The sequence below is a fragment of the Saitoella complicata genome, assembly GCF_001661265.1.
Source record: "Saitoella complicata NRRL Y-17804 unplaced genomic scaffold SAICOscaffold_9, whole genome shotgun sequence".
Lineage (NCBI taxonomy): Eukaryota > Fungi > Ascomycota > Saitoellomycetes > Saitoellales > Saitoellaceae > Saitoella > Saitoella complicata.
Window position 1 is genome coordinate 233,617 of NW_017567000.1, and position 24,898 is coordinate 258,514.

Below are 24,898 nucleotides of genomic sequence, written 5' to 3' on the forward strand. Positions count from 1 at the left end.
CGGTCTTTGTTGTCGGTGCAACTTCACGCCCAAAATTCAGGCGCTACCGGGAGACTGCTTGGAGTGCCGTGCCTTGCGCATCACGGGAACGCGACGACGTACCGGTAAGATACCTCGCACCTGGCACCGCGTACGTGTATCGGCACAGCTACGAAGAGCAGTCAACATGCCTGCCGTGCACTACTGTCAAGAATGTTTGTTGCTTTGCTTTGCTGCTCGTATATCTCTGACCCATTGTTTAGGCAACAACATCCTGCACCCGCTGGAAGACAAGTTGAAGAAGAGACTGTTGTTACACTGCCGGAGATGTGGGTACACCGAGAATGCTGAGAATCCGACTATCTTCCGACAGGAACTGAGGTCCACAGTTGCGGATACGGCTGGTGTCACGACGGATTTGGGTAGCGACCCCACTTTGCCACGATCCGATCAACAGTGTCCTAAGTGTGGAGAGAAGGATGCAGTATTCTTCCAGAGCCAGGCGAAGAGGGCAGATGCTAAAATGTCGCTGTACTACGTGTGCGTGAGCTGTGCCAACGTGTTTGAGGACTCAACTCAAGAGGGTTATGTTGCGCCGAGATAAATGTGCGGGTTGGAGAGTGTGCGCATGGAGATTGCAAGCTAGAGGTTCCGTGGTTGTCTTTTTTTTTTATAGCTACATCGGCGTTTTGGGGTTATATTCTGTTCTTTCATGGGATGACGAGCGATATCCATACTGTATGGATGCATAATGATCCATGGGTCCACAAAAAGAAAATTTGCAATGTGTATCTCTTGTTTGTTAGTTTTTAATATATCTTACACGACTCTTGGTGCCAACGATAGGACCTTGGCCCACTTCTTGTGTCTCAGCTCAGCAGCAACAACACCTGTAATATCCCTTGTTAGTTTTGCCATCTTCAGCGGCGCAGGCAAAGACTCACCCGTAATACGAGTTCCCAGCGGCTCTCCCTTGTTGTTCAAGATGATACACGCGTTGTCGTCAAAGCGAATATATCTTCCATCCTCGCGCCTGGTCTCCTTCTTTGTCCGTACGATGACCGCATGTCTGACCTCACCACGACGGATCTTTGATGCATAGGCAGCTGTTCCATCAACTTCCGTAGGAATAGGCTTTGCTTTCTTAACGACAACGACACACTCATCTCCGATACCGGCAAAACGTCCCGCCTTCAAGGTGTTGACACACTCAACAATCAAAGCACCCTACAAACTTCTGGTCAGTCCAAACCTTAGCTGTCAAAGACAAGGCAACATACCGAGTTGTCAATACATGTCATCAAACCCTTGAGCGCGATCATCTTGCTGTGTTTATCGAGGAACTTTGAACCTGAACTTTCTACACGTACACCGCCGTATGAACGCTAGATTCCACCTGCAGCAGCCACGCACCAGCCATAGTATCCCAGTTGAAGTCCTAAAAATAGAACACCTCAGAAAACGTCGAACTGCCTGCAATGGATCCCTTTGATGGCCGTCTGAAGTTTACGGATCTGCTACGGAGACTCAATGCGAGTCAACTGTCGGCAGGAAAATGTGCGAGTTTTGCGATCAAGCAAAAGCATCTCGATGAGGACTTGTTCAGTTGTGTCATCGAGGAATTGGAGCAGGTATGGAGGATTCTTTTGTCTGGGAGTTATCCATTGACCGTTGGTTATGCAGACATCCATGAACGCGCGGGTCAATATCCTTTACTTTCTCGAAACGCTATGCGACGCATCCGTGAAGGCTGGTGTTCTGAGCTATCGGAGCTTGCTGGCGAGTAGTATTGGTGCCATTGTTGACGCAGTCGCGCCCGAAGGAGCGGCTGGATCTGCGAACGTTGCCACGGTACGGAAGGTTTTGGCAAATCTGAGAGTGAAGGGTTATCTCGAGGAGAACACATTGGCAGGGGTGGAGACGACCTTGGCAGGACGGGAAGCAAGGTGAGATTAGCGACCCCATACTGCATGAATGCTGCTGACGTCTATCTCACAGCCAACCTGTTGCAATCCCCGGATCACAATCATTCTCAAAGGGAGAGATCTTACGAAGGATGGAGGAGGACAGAGAACGACATAAGCGATTACGGGAGAACATCTGGGCAATACCTCCGCAAAGGTATCCAGGCGATGAGAATGTCGAGTTTGAGCGGGCATGGGAGCAAACGGCCGATCTGGACCAGGGCGACTACGAGGAGATGCGAGAACACAACGCTGCAGCGGAATCGGCATACGTGGGATAACTATAACTTCACCATGACGGTGCTAATATCCTCTATACCATTGCATTAATTGTATTAACGCCAGTCTAGCCAAGCAAAATGTCAAAAAGATCTATGCAAGTCCAAAAGCCACAGAGTGGCTGCGTTACGCCTTAGCAGGCAACTTCTGCCTCATTGCCCACATCTCGTCCCAAATCTCCTTGCACTCTCTGTTAACCCAGCATCCAGCAAGATGCACCACCAAATCGCCAGGGAAAAATCCCATGAAGTCCCATTTGATGTGTGCGTACGAGTTGAACAACCTCTGGTTCACCAACCCAGTGTGGTCTCTGATCTTCTTGTTGAACTCAACCATGTGTCCGAAAGCATCCTGCTCACGTCCAGGCCAGTCCTTCTGAACGTATATAGGGTTGAGCCAATTCTCCAACAACCACTCCGTCCACTCGCTTCTCCTAATAAGGAACGAACCAGCATTGAATCCGTTCTGATCGTTGGCGACGATGAAGTTGATCTCGTCAGGGTTGATCTCAGCAGGAGTCCTGATGCCAATCTCACGCCCACCGGAAACCCTGAACATCTCGTTCTTCAACAACTTTTGCTTCATGGCCTTGGGTGAAAGGATATGGTCCCACAAGTTAATCTGAGGGGTCATGATGATCGCATCCTGGTCGAGCCACCAAACCCACTCGGCGTCAGGGTAGGTATCAAAAGCGTCCTTGATAGCAGGAATCTTGGCCCATACGGGGTGAATCTTGTCGCCGAACCTGCTGAGGTCGTACTTGGTAGTGTTGGTGAACATAAAATCGTATCCTGAACGTCAACCCATTAACATAATTCCATGTCGCTTCAGCCGACGAATGACGTACCATGATACTTCGCGTACGCCGTCCTGTCTTCGATTGCCTTGTCCAACAATCCAACGATACCACCATTGCTTCCCTTTCCGTCGGACGCCAAGAGCATTACCACACCTCCAGGTTCCGACGGCAACGTGACGGAAGGAAGCGACCCTCCTGACACAACATCTCCATTATCGGTAGCGAACGGAACGTGCTTCTTCGCAGACTCCCATGCGCCCTGTGTCTGCTCTGGGCTGTATAGGGTAAGAGAGCCCAGGAAGACAATCACGACAATGGTGATGACAAGGGTGTAGAGCGGGCGCGGAATTCCAATCATCGCGACGGCTGGAGTGACAGTAATGTATACTTTATGTAATGACCGAACGAGACGAACGAGACGAACGAGACGAACGAGGGACTGTTTACTGTTGGATGCCGGGGATGTATGCTGCCAGATGCTGGGATGTATGCTGCGAAGAAGCAGGATTTCAGATATGGGCAGGGCAGACATGCCACGGCTGGCGTGGGCGGCTCACAAGGTTTCGGCTCACGTTGCCGCTAATAATGCACGGGGGGCCCGGGCATCTTGGAACGATTCGCGACTCCGATTAAAACTCCATTAAAAATAAATTCACTAGATTCGATACCATCCATCAGCCAGCTACCTTATTGCCGTAGCCGTAGCCGTACGGCATGGTCTTGGTCGTGATACTAATACCCAAGATAGCTATCGTAATTCAAAATCGTTAACGCCGCGTGTGCTCGCTGCTCATTGCAGCGTCGAAAAGACCCTCATCGTAACAATGCCATGGCCAATGATACCCCCGTTCATGCCCTTCACTTCCCTCATTCCAACGACACCATCAATCCACCTCGCACCCAGTCATGCTCCGCAATCTCTTTCATGGACCATCGTTTATCTCGCCTCCTTAGCAACCCCTCCACAATATCCTTTGCGCCCTCCCATTCAGGTTCGTAATCTTTTTGGTCATCCTTCGAAGCGAGCCGGATCCACCTCCATTCCACCCTAGCAATACGATGACTTGGTCGACCGCGCATCTTCTGTTCCATGCCCGGCACAGCATCAAATGGTAGTCGACCCTCAATGATGGCATAGAGAATAACACCGAGAGCCCATGCATCAGTCTGGCGCCCATCGTAAGGCTGTCCCATAAGCAACTCCGGCGCCGCATAATCTTCACTTCCACATCGCGTAGTAAGCAGTGGGTTGTTAGGATCGATGGCTCGTGACAGCCCAAGGTCAGTCAGGGTGGTGATCGGCCTTGGAAAAGTATCAGGCCACTGGATATCCGCCAGCTCATCCGGAAGCAGATTCAACAGAACGTTCTCCAACTTCAAATCTCGATGCACAAAGTTCTTCGAGTGCAGGTACTCCACCGCCCTTACCATCTCCGCAAACAACCTTCTCACAAACTTGGGCGATAAAAGCTCACGTCTTGTCGAAGCCAGCTCAAACAAGTCTCCTCCAGGTGAATAATTCAGGACGATGTCCGCATTTCTTGAGCAGATGTCGAATCCCAGCAGCCTGATGAGGTTCGGATGTCTCATCACTCTGAGTATATCCAGCTCTCGTCGTACCGAACTCTCAATTCTCTCCTTATTAGCACCCGCAGCAGCAACGAATGGCACAATCTTGACCGCAGCTAGCCGTGCTCGGTCATTAGGATTGAAGTTTCCCTCTTGATCTAACCGCGCAGCCAACACAACGTCACTGAACGCACCTTTCCCAAGCTTTCTAAGCACTTTCCATCGACCTTTTCTTGTGTAGTTAGTCTCTATCGTGTAAGCATCGACATATCCTTCAGGCGATGGTTCGCTCCCTTGCTCCTCTTCTTTGACGTCACCATTCACTGCACGCCTCTCAACATATGATTGATGCATCTCTCTTGTCATCTCCACGTTCAGCTGGGGTTGAGACCTGGGGACTGCTGAGTATTGCGCCCTGTAGTCGTTTACGTCTGGTGGTGTATAGTTGGAAAACGTGCGTATAGGATTTGGCCTAGGCGCTGGCATGGTAGGGGACATCTGATCCGTGTCTGAGTGCGTGCGTGCGTGTCCGGATGCTGCTCTTGCTGCCATGATAGCTGGTGGTACGTGCAACGTGTTACTTCGTCCAACTTCAGGGATATACGTCTTGCGCCGCGGAAAGTCATCTGGTAGGTCAGGAGTGAGAACCCCGGGCTTCATGTCCACCATAGACTTATGTCGGTGAATATCATGAGCACCAGCAGGCACGACCGGGTCCGTATGGAAGAGTGCGAAATTTCTGCCAGGCGTAGACGAAGGTGATCCGACGATAGGCGACGGCAGTGGTGTCATCTTTTCCGTTGGCGTTACCGCTGCGCCTGGTGAATCAAACAGTGAAGCCGTGCGCGAGGACGACGCCGAAGATTGTCGGCGACGGTTGCCAAAGATTGTGTCGATATCAGTCTGGATGCGAAGTGCGGCAGCCATTCTGTTGGCATTGGCATGAATAGCTGCCGTATCCGCCGTCTCAAAGTCGACTTCTTGGTGAAGAGGCGAGCGCGATCGTCCAAGTGGTGAGGACATATCGATCGAATCGATAAGTTATGGTGTGGCGCCAAGTGTTTCCAGAAGTCGGATAGCTTGTCGTACAGCAAGGACGATGAGGGACTAAGGGCTGAGCGTCCAGACCAAAGCAGCTGCTGCGCGTATAGCCTTGATCTGCTGCCTTCTTCCTTGGATGATCCCTAGATGATTAAGAAACAGCTCAGCAGCTGCTGGGCCGTTCAGATGTCTGGTTGTGTATGCGTCGTCTACTCGTCTCTGGGTCTCTGGAGGTTACTCGTTGAGCGCTTCATCGTATGGGCCGGGACATCAGGCCCTTGTTTCAGATAGCTATAGTGGACGCCCAAAAACCTTAGAATCTTGCCCGAGCTCGAAAGACATTTCGAAAGTAAGACCTCAAGAAGATTTGAATACAACTGATTATAATGATACAAGACATCTCTTCCCTCTTCTCCTCAATATCGTACATCCGCTCACGTTTGTCCAAAAAGCGCTGCAAGACCCCGGCCCGTTGCGCCATTACCAAAAAGAAAGACTTACTCCTCTGATCCCTTCTTCTGCTGACCAGTCCACTCCACACCGCTTACCTCCTTTGCGGATGAACCGCCGACAGCACCATTAACCGAACAGTCCTGCGCTTTGGAAGCAACACCTTGTGCGCCAGCTTTAGCGGTCTCCACAATCTTGCCGACGTTCTCCGCCTTCGGAAGCTCCACCTGTTGGGTTAGCCCGCTAGCCGCACCCTTCGTCTTCTCCGCAAGCTCGCCCGCCATAGCCTTGACATTCTCATAAGCCTCGTTCTGATTAGTGGTCTCACGCCCCGGGACAGCCCTGGCCGCGTTCTCCAACAGCTGACCAACCTTCTCACCAGCGCCGCTCTCCTTCCACCTGGTACCAGCAACCCCCTGAAGAGACGCAGCTTGCTCCTTGATGCCAGTCTTTGCCAACATCTCATCCGCTTTGGCACCGGCGCGGCCCACAAGCTCCTTGGCACCAGAGTCCGCATATGCTTTCGCAACATTCTCCTTCACCTCGAGTGCTTTAGAAGGGATATCAGCGTCACGCACGACCTCGGCGACTTTAGTGTACGCACTGTCGATGCTGCCCTTCGCCTTACCCGCAAGCTCTGCAGCCTTATCCTTCGCGCCACTGTTGGTGAGATATTGGTCGACAGTCTGACCCGCCTCCTTCGCTTTGGCGGCAACTGCTTCTGCGTTCTGACGAGCAACTTGAACGGACTTGTTCTGTGCAGCTTCGGACGCAAGGTTCTGAGCGGTTTCGGCGATGTTACGCCCACGCACGCGGCGCAAAAGAAGGTAAATCGCGACGATGAAAGACCCGACTCGATCCTGTAGGGGTTTGTCAGCCAAGCCTTCCCCGTGGTCAAGTCCTATCTACCTTGATCATCATCATAAGTCCCTGCTGGAAGAAACCCTTCAGAACCTGCGGTCCCACGCCCTTATACAACCCCTGAAGCCCCTCACTCTTGAAGACTTTGCGAATCATGGCCACAGAATTGGCGTTCTTCGAGCTGGATACTTGTGCCCTTGACTTCGTGAGAATCAAGGGGTACGTTAGAACAGTGGCAAGGGATTTCGCAAGGGCGGAGTATAGGAAGATCTCTTTGGACGTTGGATTCGAGCGGCGATCCTGGGGAATGGCGAACGACTTCAGAACCTCGTATGCATAGTACGATATGCTTGGGTTGACCGTCAAGACGCAGGCAGACCTGTATCCAGTCCAGAGACCGGTGATTCCCTTCTCAGAATAGATCTCCCTCAAGATCTCCATGGCCGTAGGCACTGGCTGATCACCCAGCGAGCGCTCAATCGAACGGATCTGGCTTGTGATTGCCACGGTTTGCTTGCGCTTCACAACGTTCTGCAAGGGGGTAGTGAAGAATCTGCTGATGATACCAGCAATTGCTCCGATTGCAAGTTCTTCCGCCGGACCTAGAGTGGACACAGTCTTACTGACAACTTTTGATCGAGATTGTAGGCGGTTAGTGCGCATATATGTGTCTGTTTAACTGCGGAGTCAGATAACCGTAGCCTTGGTGGGGTGGGTGTAACCCTTGCAGGGAAAGGAACTTACAAGCAAAGTGATAGAAGAAAGTCGATGAAACACTGCATACAAGCTATCAGTTCTGCAATACTCGATGTACTGCTTTGCGTACGTACACAGACAGCGTATCCACCTTCAGTCCGAGAAAGAATGCGCTCAGACTCTCCTCCTTGTAGATCCTAACAAGCGCGTCGACCAGCCCGCTGTACGCAGCCGGGTCATCGACGAACGTACCCTTCTCATTCTGTGTCTGTAGCCTAGAGACAATGACATCGAGCGGATAGACGAGAGCTACGCCGGGTTAGTCAAGCTACCGTATAACACCGTGCAGGGTGCGTACCGTTCGCAATGGCAGAGCCGACAGCGCCCGAGGTAGCAGACACCAATGGATCGTTCGCAGCAGCTGCCTGAGCTTTCTCTTGCAACGACGGCATTTTGATCTTGATGCTGCTTGTTGACTGAATGCTTCGACGGCTGGGCGAAAGGGCCGAGCTGGGGTGGGTTATCGGTGTAGCGCGATGCGGGGCCGTCCATGACCGAAGCGGCGCGCGCGTGATGTTCAAGGAATCCAGCGTGTGGTCCTCACGCAATTGCAATTAGAATACAGGATAATAAGTAGATGAATGAATGTCAATTCCGGTATCGTATACTTTTTCTCTCACATTCTATCCTATCGTACTCTTTCCAATTCTCCAGTTGCAACTCCAAATATGCCCAAAGATGCATATGATCCCAAGAAACCAAAAACCTATTTTTTCAAACGCCAAGATGTCCTAAAATGATATAAATGATAACCGTATGCCTATGCATGCTCCTGCTCAGAAATCGTTGTTATCCAAAGCCTTGTTCTGCTGCGAATGATTCCGCACATCAGGTTGCGAAGGTCCCGTTTCACCGACTTGTTGACTGGGGTCGGTCAAGGCGCGGACGCCGTCCTCGCCGATGGTGGGAACCCATGGTCTCTCGTCGTCACCAGTGACAACGGTGTCATCTGACATGCCACCAACGCTCTTCTGGCCCGCGCCAGGAGGAGACTCTCCGGGCACCTCACCCGCTTCAATAGCCTTAGCTTGAACATCATCCTCATCCTCCTCAGATTCCTCGGCGTTCGCCTTAGTTTCCGCCGCGTCAATAGCCGCAAGACGCGCACGAACAGCCTCGACAGCCGAAGGAATACTGATATGAATGAGAATCTTGGAATAACTCGGGTCCAGGAACGCACAATGAGCGAGCCTACGCTGGATCGAGCTATCGGAGGCAGAGCGAGAAGTGTGGTGCGAGCGCCTATCCGTGTGATGAAAATTCACGACCTGAATTGGGCTGAGACCCTCGGCCTGCAAAGGAGCGGGGTCCATATTGCGGATAGGGTTGTCGCCAGGAGTCGAGGTCTGACGAGTGCGGTTATGCGTTGCCTGCGAGATCGTCCGAACAATAGCAGACCCGACGTTCCCTCCATTGTGATAATCGAGATCCAGCCTGGGCACCTTGGGCGGCGCCTTCTCCGGTCTGTCGATGGGCGCGGTAATATCAGCCAACTCCAAAACACGCAACACATTCTGATGAACCGAGACAAAGTGCAACTCGAACGTCTCGACACCAGCATAATCCGCCAACTCGCTCCTCATATCGAACAAAGCCTGCAAGCCAGTCGAGTCCAGATTGTTGACAGCCGAGAAATCGAAAATAACAGCACGAAGACGCGGCAAGCGGTCGCCGTGCTCGAGTGTTCCTGCACGCTCCCTCATACGCTTAATCCGATCCTCCAAGTCATCACTCCAAAGCCTGTTACTGTCGTCCGCGTCCTTCGCCACGCCATTCGTGTATGCGAAGACCTGCTTCAACAACTGTGATTTGATGTACCTCGAGTTCGGGAAGGTGAAAGACTCCTCAAGACGGAAGATCATGACACCAGGAATAGGCTGAATGGACTTTGTGTGGAACACAGGCGAGTCAGCATCAACGTAGACACCCGTAGGAATAGGCGGCATAGTGCAATCCTCATCATCATCCACGGCCTCAGCCAAGAGCCTCAAATGAGGACGAGCGACGCGCCAGAGAAGAACGACAAGGGAGTAACCAACGGAAACAGCAATACCGATCTCGACAGAGTAGAACAAGGTAATCCAGAAAGCGAGTTGAGAACCGAGGAAATCCCAGAACGAGATTCGCCACAACTGGTACCAAACCTTGGGCCCGGCAACAAGCTGAACGACAGCCATGAAGATGACGGCGCCGAGGGTGGAGTTAGGAATGTAGTAGAATGCCGGGGTGACTGCGCACACGGAAACAATGACGACGACGGCGCACATGAGACCAGACAGTGGAGACTTGGAACCGGAAGCGTTGTTGACAGCCGTACGGGAGAAGGAACCAGTCACGGCGTAGGATCCGAAGAATGCACCGATGATGTTGACGAGACCGATGGAGTTGAGTTCCTGATTCTGATCAATCTGGTATTTGTCTCGACGAGCGAATGACTTGGCGATAGCGACGTGTTCGAGGACAGCGGCAAAGAATACCGCAATGGAGCGACCGGCGACTAGACCGAGGAGAGAGAGATCGGGGGTCTGAGGCCTGTAAAGACCGGAAGGGACGGACTTGATGATGCTGAGACGAGGCGAGTCTCTGTGGTTTTTGTTGATGCCGTATGAGATTGCAGTGAAGATGATGACGACAAATGTGTTTCGCGCAACTCCGACAAACCAAATCAACTTGTTCTTCTTTCCCCAAACCTTTGCTGCCCACTGCAACGAAACCAATGCAGTTATTGATGCAATCGAGAACAGGATGTCGCGCCAGTGCGCATCAGGAAGTGCTGCAAAAAAGTCGTGCAAGACCGTACCTGTCTTGTTGTTTGACCTGACATGATATTCACCAAACAACTTTGGAAGTTGTTGAACGCCGATGGTGAGAGCAGCGCCAGAGGTATAACCGGTAAGAATCCCACCAGGGAAGAAATCGAGAATGATACCAAGTTTCAGCATGCCGAGACCGAGAGAGTAGACACCAACCATGAACGCCGAAGCCATTGCGATTGTTGCAGCAGAGTAGCCGGAATCGGCCATGGCCTTGATGACCTCGGCGGTTAAAAGCGAGATGACAGCCGTGGGACCAATGGTGATATCCTTCGAGGTACCGATAAAAGCGTACAGAATGACGGCAACATATGACGAGAAAAGACCGTACTGTACTGGGATCGTGGCAACGTTGGCGTATGCGATTGATTGAGGAACGAGCATGAGACCGACAGTCAACCCAGCGATCAGATCACCAGCCAACCACCGGTAATCATACCGCGGAAGCCATTTAACAATTGGCAAGCGTGCAGCTGCCCATCGTGGAGCAGTATGAGGCAAAGCCTTCAGGGCGTCTGTGGTCTGAGCGGAAAGCCATTGTAGGGTCGGATCTTCTCTCACGCCTTCTCGGAGAGAGTGCCAATGTTCCCTGGCTGATCTGACGGGATGGAAGGCAGACATCGACTACAGCTGGTGGTCGGTTGGAATGTACGAGGGCTCGGGCAGTATTTCCCTACGGCATCGTCTAAGCGGCGAGGCGTTGGCGGGTTCTCGGAGGATCGCGACAACCGACATGAGATGCGAACATTTAGCGTGAATTGCGTGATCGCCCTATAGCCCACCGGTGTGTATGCGCGTTGATGTGTGTGTGCGTGATCGCGGTGTCCACCTCATTTGTAATCATTCACTTCGTAATCAGGACTCGAAACAGTAACTTGGGCAGCGTCGTCTATAGGGCACATGTGAAGGCTCACCTTATGGGGTTATATCGGGATTGAAGACACAGGAGGAATAGGAGAATACACCTGGAAGTTTTCATAAGCAGTGCCCAAGCTCTAGACGTAGAAAACGTACCTAGATCATATGGACCGGACATAACACTCCTTTCTCAAAGATCGGGAAGGGTGGACACAGAGGGAACACCCCTCGAGACAGAACGATTGGTATCATTCGCACTGCTCGTGAGCTGTGCCATGAGAAGATCCTCAGGGAAGCCAGCGATTAAAGGCTGCAGGTCAGCTTGTGGAACATCTGCCCAATCCGGCAATCTCGGCTGAATGCGAAGACCCTCTTCGCTGACAGAGTTCATGGCTTCTGCGACAGCCCTATTAGGCATCACCTGCATGACCAAAACAAACAAGCGCGTCTGCTCGAGTGAGGTCTCGTCAAGAAATACAACACTACACCATCAACAACAACCGACAACAGGGATGTTCTCAGACGAATCAGAATGGTCAGCAGCTGCTACCAGACCACGCGCCACCAAGACTTACGGCCGACGAAAACCCTTCACATCCATCGCGAAACCCGACATCTTCTGGGATGAGACGATCGACACCGTTCCCGCATCCGATCCTGGAACCGAGGACGCGCCAAATGTCAAGGAGAAGAAAGAACGCAGGCGAAAGGAGAAGAAGGACAAGGTTGGAATCACTGAGAATGCAGCCAAAAGACTACTCAGTCCGGTGAAGAAGAGACTGGAAGGCATTCAATCAACACCAGCACGAAAACCTTTGCCGCTGGCGGCATTAGACGGCAGGCCCCTATCGTCGCGGGTGAAGATCTTGGAGGATAAGGAAAACGATAACGCCATTTCACCCAAGAAGTCTAGGAGAAGAGTGCCAGAAAGGCTGATCCTGCAGCCCTCAACCAAGACAAACATCATCATCACGTGCCATGAAGCACCCGACAATAAGCCAATGAAGATTGAGCAGGAGATCGAACAGCCTCCGCCGACAGCTGGACTGATTGACGCTTTGAATCTCGATCTGGCTTCCCTCACCTTGACCCCACCAGCGCCTGTCTCGGCTGCAATTGGCGACGCTTCTCCCACGCTCCCTTTGACACCAGAACCGGCACCCGCGGAACCATTACCTATTACCCTTGATACCCTATTGACATTTACTGCGTCTACATGTATCACGCCATTCGAGACCTACCTTGACGAGCTTTGCGCTTCCAACGTGCTTACGAAACTTGGCGAAGCCTCTTTCTCCGAGGTCTTCCTAGCGTCAGGCTCTGCGACCACCGACAAGACAGTATTGAAGGTCATTCCATTTGGCAAGGATGACGAAGGACAGTGCACAATCGGCGACATCATCCAGGAAGTTCGTCTGTCGTCTGTTATGTCCTCTCTCCCAGGTTTCGTTCCCTTCCGCGGCGTCAGTGTATGCCAGGGCATATACCCCGCCCGTTTTCTCGAGCAATGGGATGCCTGGGCCGAATCACACGGCACAGAGAACGAGCGACCGGCTTACTTTGCTGATGACCAGATGTTTGCTGTCATTACTCTCACACACGGAGGCACAGACCTCGAGCACGCAACCCTTAAGTCGTGGCAGCAGGCTGCTGGTGTCTTTTGGGATTGTGCTGAGATTCTGGGAAGGGGTGAGAAGGAGAAGGAGTTTGAACACAGAGATCTGCATTGGGGGAATATCTTGCTGCAGGACGAAGATGAAGGTGTTGCGGAGCTTTTGGAGAAGTTGACCGTTGACGATGCTGTACCAGCCAAGGTTACAATACCCAGGACAAAGGTTACGCTCATCGACTATACCCTTTCGAGGGCGAAGTGTGATGATAGCATTGGTGCTATTGCATACAACGCTATGACAGACGAAGAGGTCTTCACTGCCAAGGGTGAATATCAATACGACATCTACCGCTTCATGCGCGCGACGGTTCTCTCTAGATCAGAAGACCCCGACGCACCAACATGGTCAGAATTCCACAGCAAGACAAACGTGCACTGGTTGCACTACATCGCCGACAAATTGCTGTACCATAAAGGTCTTACCCGTCCATCTACACGACCATCACGAACGCGAAGATCGGATTCGAGCCTGTTGAATGAGAACCTGGATATGGAGGATGAGAAGAAGGCGTATGATAGCCTGGAAGCTGCATGGAAGGCAATCAATCCGAGGAAGAAGAAGTTGAACGGCGGTGCCGCGCTTTTTGACTCAGCTGGTGATGTGAGAAGATGGGGAGAGGAACAGGGTTTTTGTTAATGCGGAGAATCGGGACTTGGGCTGGGACTTGGGTTTCGATGGTATCACTGCTAGTACTGCTAAAATGTAATCCGTAATGTACCTCGTGTTTCCATTCATACCCTTGCTTTCTTGGCGCTGGGTGCTCCTGAGTCCTCTTCCAGCACGTGCGTTCGGGAGGCTTTGAGGAAGCGCTGGTAGTCCTCGACTACGTTAGCATAAGTCTGCTCGAGTTTGTCCAGCCTATCCATGCGGTCGATCTGTGATAGGGTATCCTTGTTCTGTCTGAAGATCCTCGCCTTCACTTGTAAGCGGAAAGCCTTCACAGCAGCTTTGTCCTTCTGGTTCAGTTTCCTGTAGAGGCTCATTTCCATGCACCTCAGAAACTGCCTTGGTGCAAGTTTGTGCGCCTCTCTCGTTTCTTCGATCAACTTCCTATCCACCGGCGCCTTCCATTCCGGACCCTCGAATACCTTCAACCTGTCAAACCGCGCCATATCTCTGCTATCTCTCAACTCATCGAAAGCTTCAGAGGGATCCTCGACGGTGACTTCGCGAACGAGGGGATCATTGAGGAGGTGATCGCGGACGGTGTCGTAAAGATGTGCGCCATGTCCGCGTTTCTGGAAGGGAGGAAGGACAAGGAATTGAGAGATTCGCATACGGATGTTGTCTGCGATTGAATTGTCGTAGAAGTAGTATGGATAGCACGTACAGAACCCGACAAAGTGGAAGGTGCCTTCCGTGGAACGCTCGTAGAGGACGTATGCTTTCCATCGGATGTCGTCCAGATCAACGATGATGCCGCCTTCGATATAGTACGGCACGAACATCTCCATCCTTGCGAGGTGAGATCTAAAAGTCTCATCCTCCGACGTTGCATAGTATATCTGGTATTCCTTACCTTGTGTTTGGTAGGTAGCGAGAAGTTGACCGGCAGGACGGAACGATTTGGCGGATTCGGCTACGTGCTTAGCGAAGTCTTCCTCGTCGTGGAAGAACTGATCGCCCTCAGGCATCACTTCGTAGAGTTTTTCTTCGATGTCATCGACCTCAACACCCAACGAGGCATCAATTTGCGCTATGTATTGAATCTTGAGGTATGGTTTCAAGTCGGTGCTTGCGAAACGAACCTGTCGCAAGATATGATTAGAGGAGGTGCGGTACGAACGGAAACACAGTAACGTACATCAACACGCAAACCCTTGTATCCATAAATAGTCTCAGCATCGCCGAATACGGGGTATGTGAATGTAGGGTGGAAGGTGGAGACAGTAGCCACGTTGGATGCATCTTCCGCTCTGACTGCACAGCATGATCAGTGATGTCTTCGACGGAGAGCAATATGGGCTATACCTAGAGCGAAATCGATATCATTACTGCTGGTTGCCCAGGCATCATTGTCGATTGCAACAGCGGCCATAACGGGTCGGTTGTGAGTATAGCAGACGTTCAGGTGCTTTCTTCTCCAATTGCCGTTCTGGTCGACGCGTGCTTAATTGAGTTTCCGCCGGCGCGCGTCTCCCCGTACAATTGCAGTCACGTGAGGAGGCCGTACGGACGCACAGTAACGCCCATTAACGCCCATACGACTTTGTTTACGAATGACTCGGGATGGCTCTGCTATCGTTGCTTGCACTATGCGTAAGTCATCAACACTCTCCTTCAGTTTCCATCACTGATCAGTATCTTAGGTTGTCATGACTGTTGCGTACGTTCTTCGCCAATATTGTGTATGACCCGGCCCTCTAATGGGCGTTTGTGCACAGATCCCTAGCCGTCGGCAATCTACCTCTTTTCTTCACATTAACAGATGAGAATGCGCAAATTATACATACCCTGGGAGCTGGAGGTTTGTCTTTCGCGGCGCTCGTGAACAGTGACTGACAGATGAGTAGTTCTCGTTGGTTCCTCCCTAGGGATCATTATACCGGAAGGAATCGAGACTCTATACACTTCTGGAGCAGATCATGTCGCAGAGGTAACCGAAAAAGGTCATACTCGACGATGGTCTCTGCCGCAGAGACTGGAGCCAACGCTGTGGTCGACTGATCCATCCGCAGACCTGTCGCAAGCTCTCATTGCAAGAAGCGAAACGGAAGTCATTCCGAGCGAAAATGAGCTTTCTGCACCAGCGTCGCAAAAAGTTGATGCAAACGCTGAGACATCGCCGCATGAAGATGAGCAAGATCACGGATCATCGCCGCATGCCTTCATTGGCATTGCATTGATCTGCGGCTTCATGCTCATGTACCTCGTTGACCGCCTACCGAAGGACATCTCGGCGAGCTTCTCCCGGAAGAGCAAATATCATGTCGCGGTTGATACCTTGAATTTGCGGGCACTTCCCACGACAAATGGACCGGACCAGGAGGACGAGGGAGCGCAGAGCCCTACTGGCCGCAGTGCGTCTACAATGATTGGCCTGCTCATACATGCTACGGCAGATGGTATTGCATTGGGCGCATCGTCGGCGACATCCAACGCAGCTCTCGAGGCAATCGTGTTCTTTGCCATCATGTGTAAGTAACCAAGATGACGTATCACGAGACGTAGACTAATGAATGCTTCTTACCATATAGTACACAAGGCACCCGCCGCGTTCGCACTCAGCTCTGTCCTGCTTAGCTCGGGCTATTCAAAACGGCAAATCCGACAGCGGATTTTCATGTTTTCTATTGCAGCACCAGTAGGTGCTGTTATGACATGGCTCGCCGTATATATCCTTGGCGGGGGTGGCTACATTGAGACAGAGCGTATGAAGTTTTGGACTGGATTCTTGCTCATTTTCAGCGGAGGGACCTTTCTCTACGTAGCGATGCATGTTATGCAGGACCCTACTCATCATGTCGAGGAGGGCAAGGAAGGTCACGCAGATACTTCACGAAACCGTGAGGGCTCTCTGCGGGATACATTGATTTTCTGTTGTGGGATGTCTTTGCCATTCCTCCTAGCGATGCTGGGAGGGCATGGCCATTGACCTGCTGGGATATTGTTTGACGTAGAGAATTACGACAGCAGAGCAATGGTTACCTAGCTCCATAATCTATCAAGTCTTTCCAATGCTAGCTGGACATCAGCTTTTGCTGTCACGCTTTCGATGAAATTGGCGATCTCAGTGCCGTAAGCCCTCCGAATGGCCAGAAAGACTCTACGCTTTCCTGTCTCGGTTACACAACCGTCTGCGGTGGTTAGACCCATCTTCGAGAGTTCTTTGGAGTCCAGGAAAGGCGTCAGACTCGTGTCCCCTGTTGTCCGGATATTTCGCGTGGCCAGATTTAGACCCCTACCCACATCATCTGCGGAGAGAGGGATGCCGAGTCGTACAGCAGTGGACAGTATATCGGGCATGATAAACTTCAGATGGTCGATACTGGTGAAGCCTTGGCAAAGATGCCAAAACATATGCTTGCTCAGGCTATGCGCGGTCCTGGCAATCGTCCAAGCGCTTTCCAAATCTTTGCCTGTTAAGAAGGCCTTCACGAATGCAAAGACAACGCCGCGCTTAAAATTCAATCCGCGTTCGGCCGCCAGTTTCCACAAGTCCCAGATTTCTGCTGAGGACCCACACCTTCCCAAGAACAGTGCGTATTCCCCAAATTCCTTTGCTGTAACAGGCGCAAAATTAAGTTGGTCAATGAATTTTCTGTGTTCCCGCTTCAACCAGGGCTCCGTGCGGCCGACGATAGCAGTCCTCTGTAGCACGCCATCCACACCGTCAAGAACTGGTAGCATCGCCAAGAACCTCGACTTCTCCACATTCTTTAATGACCACTGGCGTTCTCGTAGGGTACGGAGACAATCGCTCGCAGCTGTGGTATTTCCAATCCGGAGGTTGCCAAAGAGTGCCTCCATAACAGTTTCTCGCGAGAGATCATTGTCGATAGACCGCTGTATCTTAAGTAACATGCCCATGATAGTAGCCATAGATTGAAAGTACCGTGTTATCTTGCCATTCTCGGTGGCCGTCGAAATAGCTGCCACACGACAAGCAGCTTTTATCAGATCCAACTGGAACAAGCGAATCGCACGCTTCGGAGTCAACGGTTTCACTGCTGAAGGCGACAGGAGCGTCGTCCATATTACGTCCAGATGGGATTCTGTACGAGAGGCGGCCAGCAATACACGAATAAGCCGCCTTTCATGCCTCTCAAAGCTCTCAAACCCCGGATACAGGTAGGTGCTTCTGATTTGAAGGTATAGTCGCGCCAAGTGTGTGCCGCTGTTCAGATCATGACGCAGATCTTCTTCGTGACTGGCTTGCAGGAGCTGACAGGCTACGCTTATATGCGGTGCGTATCCTTGTTCCAAGATACTCAGGAAGTCTTCATATGCTTCTCTAAGCCATCCCCGCCGATTGAATGCGCGTAAGCGATGCTCCTCTAGAATTACAGAAGAGACATTGGGAAACAGGGTCGATACTATTATGAGCGCACGTCAGCATCTTATCATCTGTAAAGATGGGAGGACTGACCACTCAAGATATCCTGCGGTATGATGGTATTGTCTCGTGCGGCGCAACGCATCAAGGCAATATAGACCGATGGGATTTCGCTTTCTAATGCTGTTCCGACGATCTTTGGCGAAAGCTTTTCGAATGCCTCAATAGCCAGACGGCCGCCCCTCGCACGGCTGACCTCGGTAACGATATAACGAATCATGTCAGCAACGATTGCTGCCATACCGTAGGCGTCGACAGTGTCTACTACAAGAGTCTGTAAACCCCTCAAGTCCCCAAGCCTCGCGAGCTGCTTGCATCGATGGAAGATCTACTTACAAAGGGTTAGCATAAGCAGAGATACAAGCGGATTAGAGCCATGACCGACCTTCCTAACGGCAGCGCGATCATCCGGACGTGTCTCCCGCCGAATATGAGTATACTGAGGTACGATTCGGGGCACAGAATATCTCTGTCGAGGCATGTTCTCAGCGACCTTCTCAACCTGCATCCCCGTTGACGGCTCTCTCAACCTTTTCGCAAACCTCCTCGGCTCCTCTTGTGTCCTCCAAGGCATCTCCTCAGCGACTTTCTCCATCCGCGTCCCCTTTGACGGCTCCGTCCACCTTCCCACAAAACTCCTCGACTCCTGAGTTCTCCGAGGCCTTTCATTTGACAAGTCTCGCAACCTTCCCGCAAAGCTCTTCGACTCCTGTGTCCTCCGAAGCATCTCCTCCTCATCATATCCGGAGCGCTCGGGTAAGAGGCGGCTTGCCAAACGATCGAAAGCACCCGGTCTCACCGGTCCCGCCTTCAGCGCTGTTTGCCATGGGTTTGTTCGATATGGAGTAATTTGTCTTTCATCTGGCCTCACAGAACTGTGCCTTTCGTCGTCCTTTGGTGCATATGGATCACGGCTTCGTGACTTTTTGTCAGCAGGTGGACGTGCCTCTTCGCGAACTGGTGTACGAGGTTTGTTGAGATCCGAAAAGGTATCCCGAGCATCATCATTCAAAAGAGTCGTGAAGAACGACTCAAATAGATCCTTGTTATTCGCTTTATCACCGCCCTTTGCCTCAGGCTTTCCCCGTCCCCCTAAAAATGTCCGGACTTGGTGAAGGACATTCCTTTCAGCACGACGACGCTCTCTGCATGTGCACTGAAAGGGCCAAGTCACGTGAGCTTGGGTAATGGATTTGTGAGCATTCCGCATAGCCAGTGCTCATTGACTGGGAGCTTTGGATTAAGGTTCTTTACGCATCAGTTCAGCGTGTAGAGCGGTAGCCGAGCCTACGCTGTACGCATGCTCTAGTTGGACTTCGGCGCATCGCAACTTTACTGCTGTGTGCAAAATTCTTGACGCGCATTTTCGTACATGCGCGAGACCCCTGTAACGGTAACATAAAACACCTCCAAACAGCTCGAAAAAGGGTCTAGGAAACTCAGTAAGGGTCGAAATGCTTGGGAAGATATGTGCCGATGTCGACCACGACAAGTTAATCAACCAATATGCTTCTGGGAAGGATGTCTACGAAATAGCGACCAACATTGAGAGGTCTCCTCGCACGGTTTACCGAATTGTGAAGAGATTCGAGGAGACAGGTCTTACTGAGCGTAAGGGCAACTCAACCTGCGGGCGCAAATCGGCTGTTGACGAGTTTCTGGGCTCGGTAAGTGGACGATTACTGCTCATGGGTACCACCAAGGGCATGACTAAATGACCGCAGCAAATCAAGTACTTGTACGACAAAAACCCTACCCTGTATCAGGACGACTGTGCTGAGTTCCTCAATGATCAATTCGCTACATCTCTATCACGCTACCATGTCACCCGCTACCTGCAAAAGATTGGATATACCCGTAAGGTTTTGACCTTACGGGCAGCCCAGCGCAACCCTATCTTACGCGCAAACCATGCCATTGAAATGGCTGACTATACTCAAGAGCAGCTCGTATTTCTCGACGAATCAGCCGTGGATGAGCGCACGGGTTCACGAAAATTTGGATACTCACCAACAGGCGTCCGCGCAATCCAGGAGAGGGTCTTTGGACATTCGACACGTTGGAGTGTGCTGCCGGCATTGACTATTGAAGGTTTGAAGGCGCTGCGGATCTTTCAGGGGTCCTTCAATGCTGACCGATTCGTCGAATTCATCGAAGAGGACCTGCTACCAATCGTTGGGCCATTCCCTGGTCCAAACAGTGTCATTGTGCTTGATAACTGTCGAATTCATCATGATCCAAGGGTTGCTGAACTCTTAGTGAACCAACATGGCTGCCGCATTGTGTTCTTACCGCCATACTCACCCGACCTCAACCCCATTGAGCTCTGTTTCAGCATGATGAAGGCCTGGATGAAGCGCAATAACAACGACCCTGACGCCCGTCTCGACCCTGCCTCATTTATTCGCAAAGCGATCGACTATATCAATACAGATCTCGAAAAGATCTGCAGTTTGTACACGGGCTGTGGTTATGCGCTGACCGGCATGGATTTGCGCCAATATGTTGATAACAACCGTGAAATGGCCGCTCGAGCGGCTGAGCGGGTGTAGCTATCATTCATTAGTTCTTCTCAGTATTTTCATGAATCAAAGGAACATTTCGTTCATTATTCACGTACTTGCCGTTCTCACGGGTCCTTTCCCTAACAAAATGGCCGGGAACTGCCCCACCTACGTAGCATGCGAGTGTAGCTCACTAGATTACGTTCCTCTGAGACAAGAATTATGCACGCTAAGGCAGGGCATGATGTTTTGTCAAGGATTATGCACGCTCAATACCTGCGTTAGCGTGCACAAACCTTGACAAAACAGCATGCCCTGCCTTAGCGTGCATAATTCTTGACAACGTCGTTTCGTGCTCGAGTACAGGTTTGCAAAAGAATCAAGCATTGTGGATTGAAAAGCAGTACAGTACGACAGAGATAACTATAAATCAAAGCTTTCGTCAAACTCCTGGCTTTCGTAGACCTCGGAGGGTGTCTCCTTGAGGCCTAGGGGACCCCTAGGCTTCGATTGCTGCTCCCGCTGGATACCTTTCCAAACCGGCCACCATTTGCGCATAATCCTCACCCATCCATGCTTCACAGGCGGTAGGCCATTCGGATCGATGTTCTTGAGATCGTCTAGCACTACTCCATTGTCGATAATTGCATCTCGAACCGTCTGGCAATCAAAGTCGATGTATTCCGGAACTTTGGTCTTGACATAGGCTAGAAACCCGTCCAAATCATCAGCAGCCGGCCCTTGAAGAGGGCTCGAGCCCCTGAGCATTTGCGTGTCAATGGTTGTTGGGGTAGGGGTCGGAGTAGGCTGACTTGAGGGAGGTAGCGGCAGTAGATCGAATCGAGGCGCAGTCACTGGTGTAGGTAGTTGAGGCATACCGGACGAAGAGTGCCTGCTTTCAGGTGTTTCCGACTGATCTGTCGACTTGTATGGTTTGAGCAACTCAGCGAAAAGGGGATCATGGATGGGTGGATCCTCAACGGTAACCCCATGTTCTTTCGCGACCAAGTACTTAGACCATAGATTGAGGAGATCATTGGATATGTATCGATGATAGCCAGAAAAAGGATGAACATAGCAGTACTGCTGGTGGTGCTTGGCGCATTTGTGCTTAGCCTGTAGGGTCTGAACAGCAAGGATCCTTTTGTAGCGTTGAGGATCATTCACAAGTTCATTCGAAATGCCCTGGAGAGCAGTGTTGGTAGCACTGTGCCTAGGTCGAGGGATGAGAGGCTTTCGGGCCCTGGACTGAGTCTGAGAGGGGTGCAACGGGGTTTGCTGGTCGAACTCGAATTGAGAAGCAGCCCTTGTAGGGTCGTAGTGTGTTTCGATTAGGATAAAAGCTGACCATTTGACCTTGGGTGTGTTGCGCTCAGTGTGGACGGCATCAATGAAGCCTTCCCAGTTGTCCTCCGTTCGTAGTCTGCACCATGGTGCATCCCGGCTCCTTCCACGGCAGACTTTCCAGCTGATATTGGGCTTCAGGGAGTATTTGTTGACGCCTTCGACAACCATATGATCATGACGGAGCTCCTCGAGGGCGACATCGATCAAAAGCTGCTCTTGGTCGGCCCAAGACTTGACTGGATTGACCGTCCAGTGTGCTTGAGGATACCTGTGGTTCTTTTGCCTAGTGACGAGAACGAAGACCTGGAAGTCGTCGAATCTGCTGATAGTATCAACCGGTGCGTCTTCGTCTTCGAGTTCGATGACTGTCTTAGGCCGTTTTTCCCTCCGGACTGTATTTGTAGGTGGTGGTGAGGCTGCATCTTCGAGGAGACGGGAGGGCGGTTTGGGGGTACGAGACGATGCCCTGCGCTTATACGAAGCCTTAGCAGCTCCTTTCAGCTTCCTTGGAGGCATTTTCAAGGTTTGGCGGCGTGTTTGGTGGATTCGTCGTGTCCTGCACGAATATGCGGTAAAATGATGCGCGTCAAGAATTTTGCACACAGCAGTAAGTATTTGGACCCGCGGCCGTGCGCGTGCAGGTAGATAGATGTACACCGTAGGAATTCTCGGCATATAGCATCGTCCTTACCACACAATCGCGAGAGTGTGAAACACAGTATACCGATATCGCTGTATCATTGGGTATTTCTACAGTACAGATCCCGCCTGTCGTATCGCATCTGCATGCTCCTGCCAGATAGTCCTGCCACTGCAAGCACACACAACCTTCTGATTCTCCCATACTCCAGCGGACCTCGCAATGACCCCTGCGACCTTGTCCCCGACCGTAATACTCCTCCCAATGATATCTTGAACCTTGATCTGCTCACTCTCAGTCACCAACTCGCCCCAACCCTTTGGACCAATGTTGATCTCGCCGATCGCGTGAAGCACCTTACCCGTAGATGCAACGCCTTCCGAAAGGTTACCGGACTGTCGGACAGCAACCTGGTAAATTCCTGGCTCAAAGGCCGTTACGGAGGTCTCGATGAAACAGGTTTGGAGATTCACTTGCACGAGACGGACAAGTCCGCGGATGTCTTGTCGCCCATGTTCTTGCGCACACATATCGAGAATACACACAGCCGCTCCTGTCATACCGATAAGCAGATGATCGTAATGCGACATTTTGGAAGTAACACACCCTCAGCAGAACCGGTTCCTCTCAGAATAACATCCTTCCCGGTGTCGCGCATTGCTCTTGAGATCTGTGATGGTGGAGCTGTTCCTTCAACAAAGACTGACTTGTCGTTCAAGTTGATATCAAATCTCTCGACACCCGGGACCTTCTTGAGAGCCTCTGAGATGGAGTCGGCGCATGCCTGGCACTGCAACGGCGGTATTAGCAAGAAGGCTCCGAAATCAAACGCAGCCGATCTACGGCTATCGCTACCTTCATGGTCACGGCATATTCTGTTTGAAAGGAGTTCGTCATAATGCAGGTGTTTTAGGTACCCTGGCGGAGGATTGCTTGCTGGTTAAGTCGCCGAGGAGGCCGGTGGAATGCGGAGGAATGGTTTCCTCGTAATCGATGACTGTACCGTGGGGTCCCGCGCATGTACGTGCATGGCTGATAAATCACGTACGTGGATGAAGGAGATGTACGGATATGTTTATGAATCACTACGAAGATTATGGTAGAAATCAGCATAATCGTCAAATCGACCATGACCGGTTATCATTGAGCCCTGCAACTGCCTTCATCTAAACGCATAGCAGAACGGCTGCAGGTCGAATAAAGTCTCCGAGTAAACGGTCCGACAGCGCCTATAATTTGAATCCCTTTCTGTATGCCTTCCTCTCACCATTCCTCTGCAACAGCTGATCCCTCATGTTTGATAACTTCTTTGCTTTTACGGGCGGCAAGCCCTTGTTCTGCTTCTCCAACACTTTCACTGCGATCGCACCACTCTTGAACTTCTTCTTTCTTTGCTTCTGGGATGTCGATTTCGAACCCGAAGGAGCGTCAAACTCGCCCTCGAAATCGTCGTCAAAATCTGCCAGGCGCTTGTGTATGCGAGCTGGTGCTGCCGCCGCAGCCTCCAGGACGTCGTCGGGCAAGAGATCTGGCAAAGCAGCACCTTCTTCCTCGTCTTCTTCCTCCTCAGCTTCTTCCTCAGCCTTGGAAGCAGCAGCGATAAGGGCAGCAAGCTTGCGTTGCTTGGCTGCCTCCTTCTGCTCCTTTGCCTTAAGGTCACGTTGTCTGCGTTTATCCTTATTCCGCTGTTCAAGCCTATGTGTACAACATTAGCCCAATTTTCAAATAACTTGATCCGCATACATACAGCTTGGCTGCTTCTTGTGCCTCACGCTCCTTTTCAATTGCCTCCGTTCGACCCGTAGACATCGAAACAGCTTCGGGAGCTTCGTCGCCGCTATCACTCTCCTCCTCGGATTCCTCATCCTGCTCACTGGCGACTTGCTTTACTGGCAAGTCAGCTTCGTCGGCGGTGGCGAAATCCTCATCTGAGCCTCCAATCACATCGTCGTCACCAAACTTGACATGACCGCTGTTCTTGAGGACAGGCGTATCGTTAACCGCAGGCAAAGTAGATTTCCTCAATCGCGAAGCAGGAGTTCTTGTCATTGCAGGTGTACGGGAAGCAAACGGCGTTGCTCGTGCATCAGCGAACTCGTCATCGCTATCGGCCGGAGTTTCGGGCTCTGCAACGTTTCTTGGTCGTTTCGCACGAGCTGGGGTCGCCACATCCTCGTCAGCTGTGCTGCTGCGCTTCACTGATTGCTTCACGGGCGCAAAAGATACGGACTTGTCACTGCTGGGTTTCATTCTTGGAAGTGTTGCTCCGCGATAAATGCTCGAGTCTTTCGTCTGGTGGAGTGTCGTTT

At 51.5% G+C, this 24,898-nt stretch overlaps 13 protein-coding genes across 13 annotated transcripts; 4 read left to right on the forward strand and 9 right to left on the reverse strand.

Moving 5' to 3' along the window:
• The first annotated feature begins 97 nt into the window (after nt 1-97).
• Nucleotides 98-692, forward strand: SAICODRAFT_30007 (DNA-directed RNA polymerase II). The gene is made up of 2 exons (XM_019167561.1): nt 98-194; nt 243-692. The coding sequence occupies exons 1-2, from the start codon at nt 167-169 to the stop codon at nt 581-583; spliced, it is 369 nt and encodes a 122-aa protein (XP_019024765.1). The 5' UTR covers nt 98-166; the 3' UTR covers nt 584-692.
• A 106-nt stretch (nt 693-798) lies between these two features.
• SAICODRAFT_6908 (50S ribosomal protein L14) lies at nt 799-1,301 on the reverse strand (the record flags this gene model as incomplete). Its single annotated transcript, XM_019170446.1, has 3 exons — nt 799-869; nt 924-1,206; nt 1,260-1,301. The coding sequence occupies 3 exons, from the start codon at nt 1,299-1,301 to the stop codon at nt 799-801; spliced, it is 396 nt and encodes a 131-aa protein (XP_019024766.1).
• A 156-nt stretch (nt 1,302-1,457) lies between these two features.
• Nucleotides 1,458-2,332, forward strand: SAICODRAFT_70793 (uncharacterized protein; the record flags this gene model as incomplete). Its single annotated transcript, XM_019170615.1, has 3 exons — nt 1,458-1,610; nt 1,663-1,925; nt 1,978-2,332. 3 exons carry the CDS (start codon nt 1,458-1,460, stop codon nt 2,222-2,224), a joined length of 663 nt encoding a protein of 220 aa, XP_019024767.1. The 3' UTR covers nt 2,225-2,332.
• A 40-nt stretch (nt 2,333-2,372) lies between these two features.
• Nucleotides 2,373-3,172, reverse strand: SAICODRAFT_45839 (galactosyl transferase; the record flags this gene model as incomplete). The annotated part of the gene is made up of 2 exons (XM_019168828.1): nt 2,373-3,013; nt 3,070-3,172. Coding segments are annotated over 2 exons (744 nt in total), but the record flags the coding sequence as incomplete, so codon positions are not given.
• Nucleotides 3,173-3,921: 749 nt separating this feature from the next.
• SAICODRAFT_50531 (kinase-like protein) lies at nt 3,922-4,803 on the reverse strand (the record flags this gene model as incomplete). The annotated part of the gene is made up of 1 exon (XM_019169003.1): nt 3,922-4,803. A coding segment is annotated over one exon (882 nt), but the record flags the coding sequence as incomplete, so codon positions are not given.
• A 1,242-nt stretch (nt 4,804-6,045) lies between these two features.
• On the reverse strand, nt 6,046-8,120 carry SAICODRAFT_79262 (mitochondrial carrier). The gene is made up of 5 exons (XM_019171147.1): nt 7,997-8,120; nt 7,773-7,947; nt 7,687-7,718; nt 6,991-7,613; nt 6,046-6,941 (listed from the first exon to the last, which is right to left on the reverse strand). Exons 1-5 carry the CDS (start codon nt 8,088-8,090, stop codon nt 6,129-6,131), a joined length of 1,737 nt encoding a protein of 578 aa, XP_019024770.1. The 5' UTR covers nt 8,091-8,120; the 3' UTR covers nt 6,046-6,128.
• A 1,086-nt stretch (nt 8,121-9,206) lies between these two features.
• SAICODRAFT_55784 (sulfate permease) lies at nt 9,207-11,132 on the reverse strand (the record flags this gene model as incomplete). Its single annotated transcript, XM_019169397.1, has 2 exons — nt 9,207-9,575; nt 9,618-11,132. Coding segments are annotated over 2 exons (1,884 nt in total), but the record flags the coding sequence as incomplete, so codon positions are not given.
• Nucleotides 11,133-11,852: 720 nt separating this feature from the next.
• On the forward strand, nt 11,853-13,832 carry SAICODRAFT_30009 (uncharacterized protein). The gene has a single exon (XM_019167562.1). The coding sequence runs from the start codon at nt 11,882-11,884 to the stop codon at nt 13,676-13,678; it is 1,797 nt and encodes a 598-aa protein (XP_019024772.1). The 5' UTR covers nt 11,853-11,881; the 3' UTR covers nt 13,679-13,832.
• SAICODRAFT_55786 (acyl-CoA N-acyltransferase) lies at nt 13,774-14,930 on the reverse strand (the record flags this gene model as incomplete). The annotated part of the gene is made up of 2 exons (XM_019169398.1): nt 13,774-14,790; nt 14,847-14,930. Coding segments are annotated over 2 exons (1,101 nt in total), but the record flags the coding sequence as incomplete, so codon positions are not given.
• Nucleotides 14,931-15,167: 237 nt separating this feature from the next.
• On the forward strand, nt 15,168-16,664 carry SAICODRAFT_222906 (Zinc/iron permease). Its single transcript, XM_019166548.1, has 5 exons — nt 15,168-15,301; nt 15,352-15,368; nt 15,427-15,509; nt 15,556-16,179; nt 16,240-16,664. Exons 1-5 carry the CDS (start codon nt 15,272-15,274, stop codon nt 16,635-16,637), a joined length of 1,152 nt encoding a protein of 383 aa, XP_019024774.1. The 5' UTR covers nt 15,168-15,271; the 3' UTR covers nt 16,638-16,664.
• A 26-nt stretch (nt 16,665-16,690) lies between these two features.
• On the reverse strand, nt 16,691-19,185 carry SAICODRAFT_70801 (uncharacterized protein; the record flags this gene model as incomplete). Its single annotated transcript, XM_019170616.1, has 3 exons — nt 18,484-19,185; nt 18,132-18,426; nt 16,691-18,039 (listed from the first exon to the last, which is right to left on the reverse strand). The coding sequence occupies exons 1-3, from the start codon at nt 18,823-18,825 to the stop codon at nt 16,691-16,693; spliced, it is 1,986 nt and encodes a 661-aa protein (XP_019024775.1). The 5' UTR covers nt 18,826-19,185.
• Nucleotides 19,186-22,663: 3,478 nt separating this feature from the next.
• SAICODRAFT_65288 (Cu,Zn superoxide dismutase-like protein) lies at nt 22,664-23,486 on the reverse strand (the record flags this gene model as incomplete). The annotated part of the gene is made up of 3 exons (XM_019170134.1): nt 22,664-23,142; nt 23,196-23,379; nt 23,445-23,486. 3 exons carry the CDS (start codon nt 23,484-23,486, stop codon nt 22,700-22,702), a joined length of 669 nt encoding a protein of 222 aa, XP_019024776.1. The 3' UTR covers nt 22,664-22,699.
• A 798-nt stretch (nt 23,487-24,284) lies between these two features.
• Nucleotides 24,285-24,839, reverse strand: SAICODRAFT_24887 (uncharacterized protein; the record flags this gene model as incomplete). Its single annotated transcript, XM_019166810.1, has 1 exon — nt 24,285-24,839. The coding sequence occupies one exon, from the start codon at nt 24,837-24,839 to the stop codon at nt 24,285-24,287; it is 555 nt and encodes a 184-aa protein (XP_019024777.1).
• Between the last annotated feature and the right edge of the window lie 59 nt (nt 24,840-24,898).

What these genes read in the sequence shown, in the direction of transcription:
- SAICODRAFT_79262 (XM_019171147.1), bottom strand. Translation starts at nt 8,090, where the DNA reads ATGCCGTCGTTGCAAGAGAAAGCTCAGGCAGCTGCTGCGAACGATCCA. An exon ending in TTTCTTCTATCACTTTGCTT is followed by an intron (nt 7,614 to 7,686) that starts GTAAGTTCCTTT and finishes GCAGTTAAACAG; the next exon opens with ACACATATATGCGCACTAAC. An exon ending in GACTTATGATGATGATCAAG is followed by an intron (nt 6,942 to 6,990) that starts GTAGATAGGACT and finishes AAACCCCTACAG; the next exon opens with GATCGAGTCGGGTCTTTCAT.
- SAICODRAFT_30007 (XM_019167561.1), top strand. Translation starts at nt 167, where the DNA reads ATGCCTGCCGTGCACTACTGTCAAGAAT. An exon ending in CGTGCACTACTGTCAAGAAT is followed by an intron (nt 195 to 242) that starts GTTTGTTGCTTT and finishes CCCATTGTTTAG; the next exon opens with GCAACAACATCCTGCACCCG.
- SAICODRAFT_30009 (XM_019167562.1), top strand. Translation starts at nt 11,882, where the DNA reads ATGTTCTCAGACGAATCAGAATGGTCAGCAGCTGCTACCAGACCACGC.
- SAICODRAFT_222906 (XM_019166548.1), top strand. Translation starts at nt 15,272, where the DNA reads ATGGCTCTGCTATCGTTGCTTGCACTATGC. An exon ending in ACATACCCTGGGAGCTGGAG is followed by an intron (nt 15,510 to 15,555) that starts GTTTGTCTTTCG and finishes ACAGATGAGTAG; the next exon opens with TTCTCGTTGGTTCCTCCCTA. An exon ending in CGTGTTCTTTGCCATCATGT is followed by an intron (nt 16,180 to 16,239) that starts GTAAGTAACCAA and finishes CTTACCATATAG; the next exon opens with TACACAAGGCACCCGCCGCG.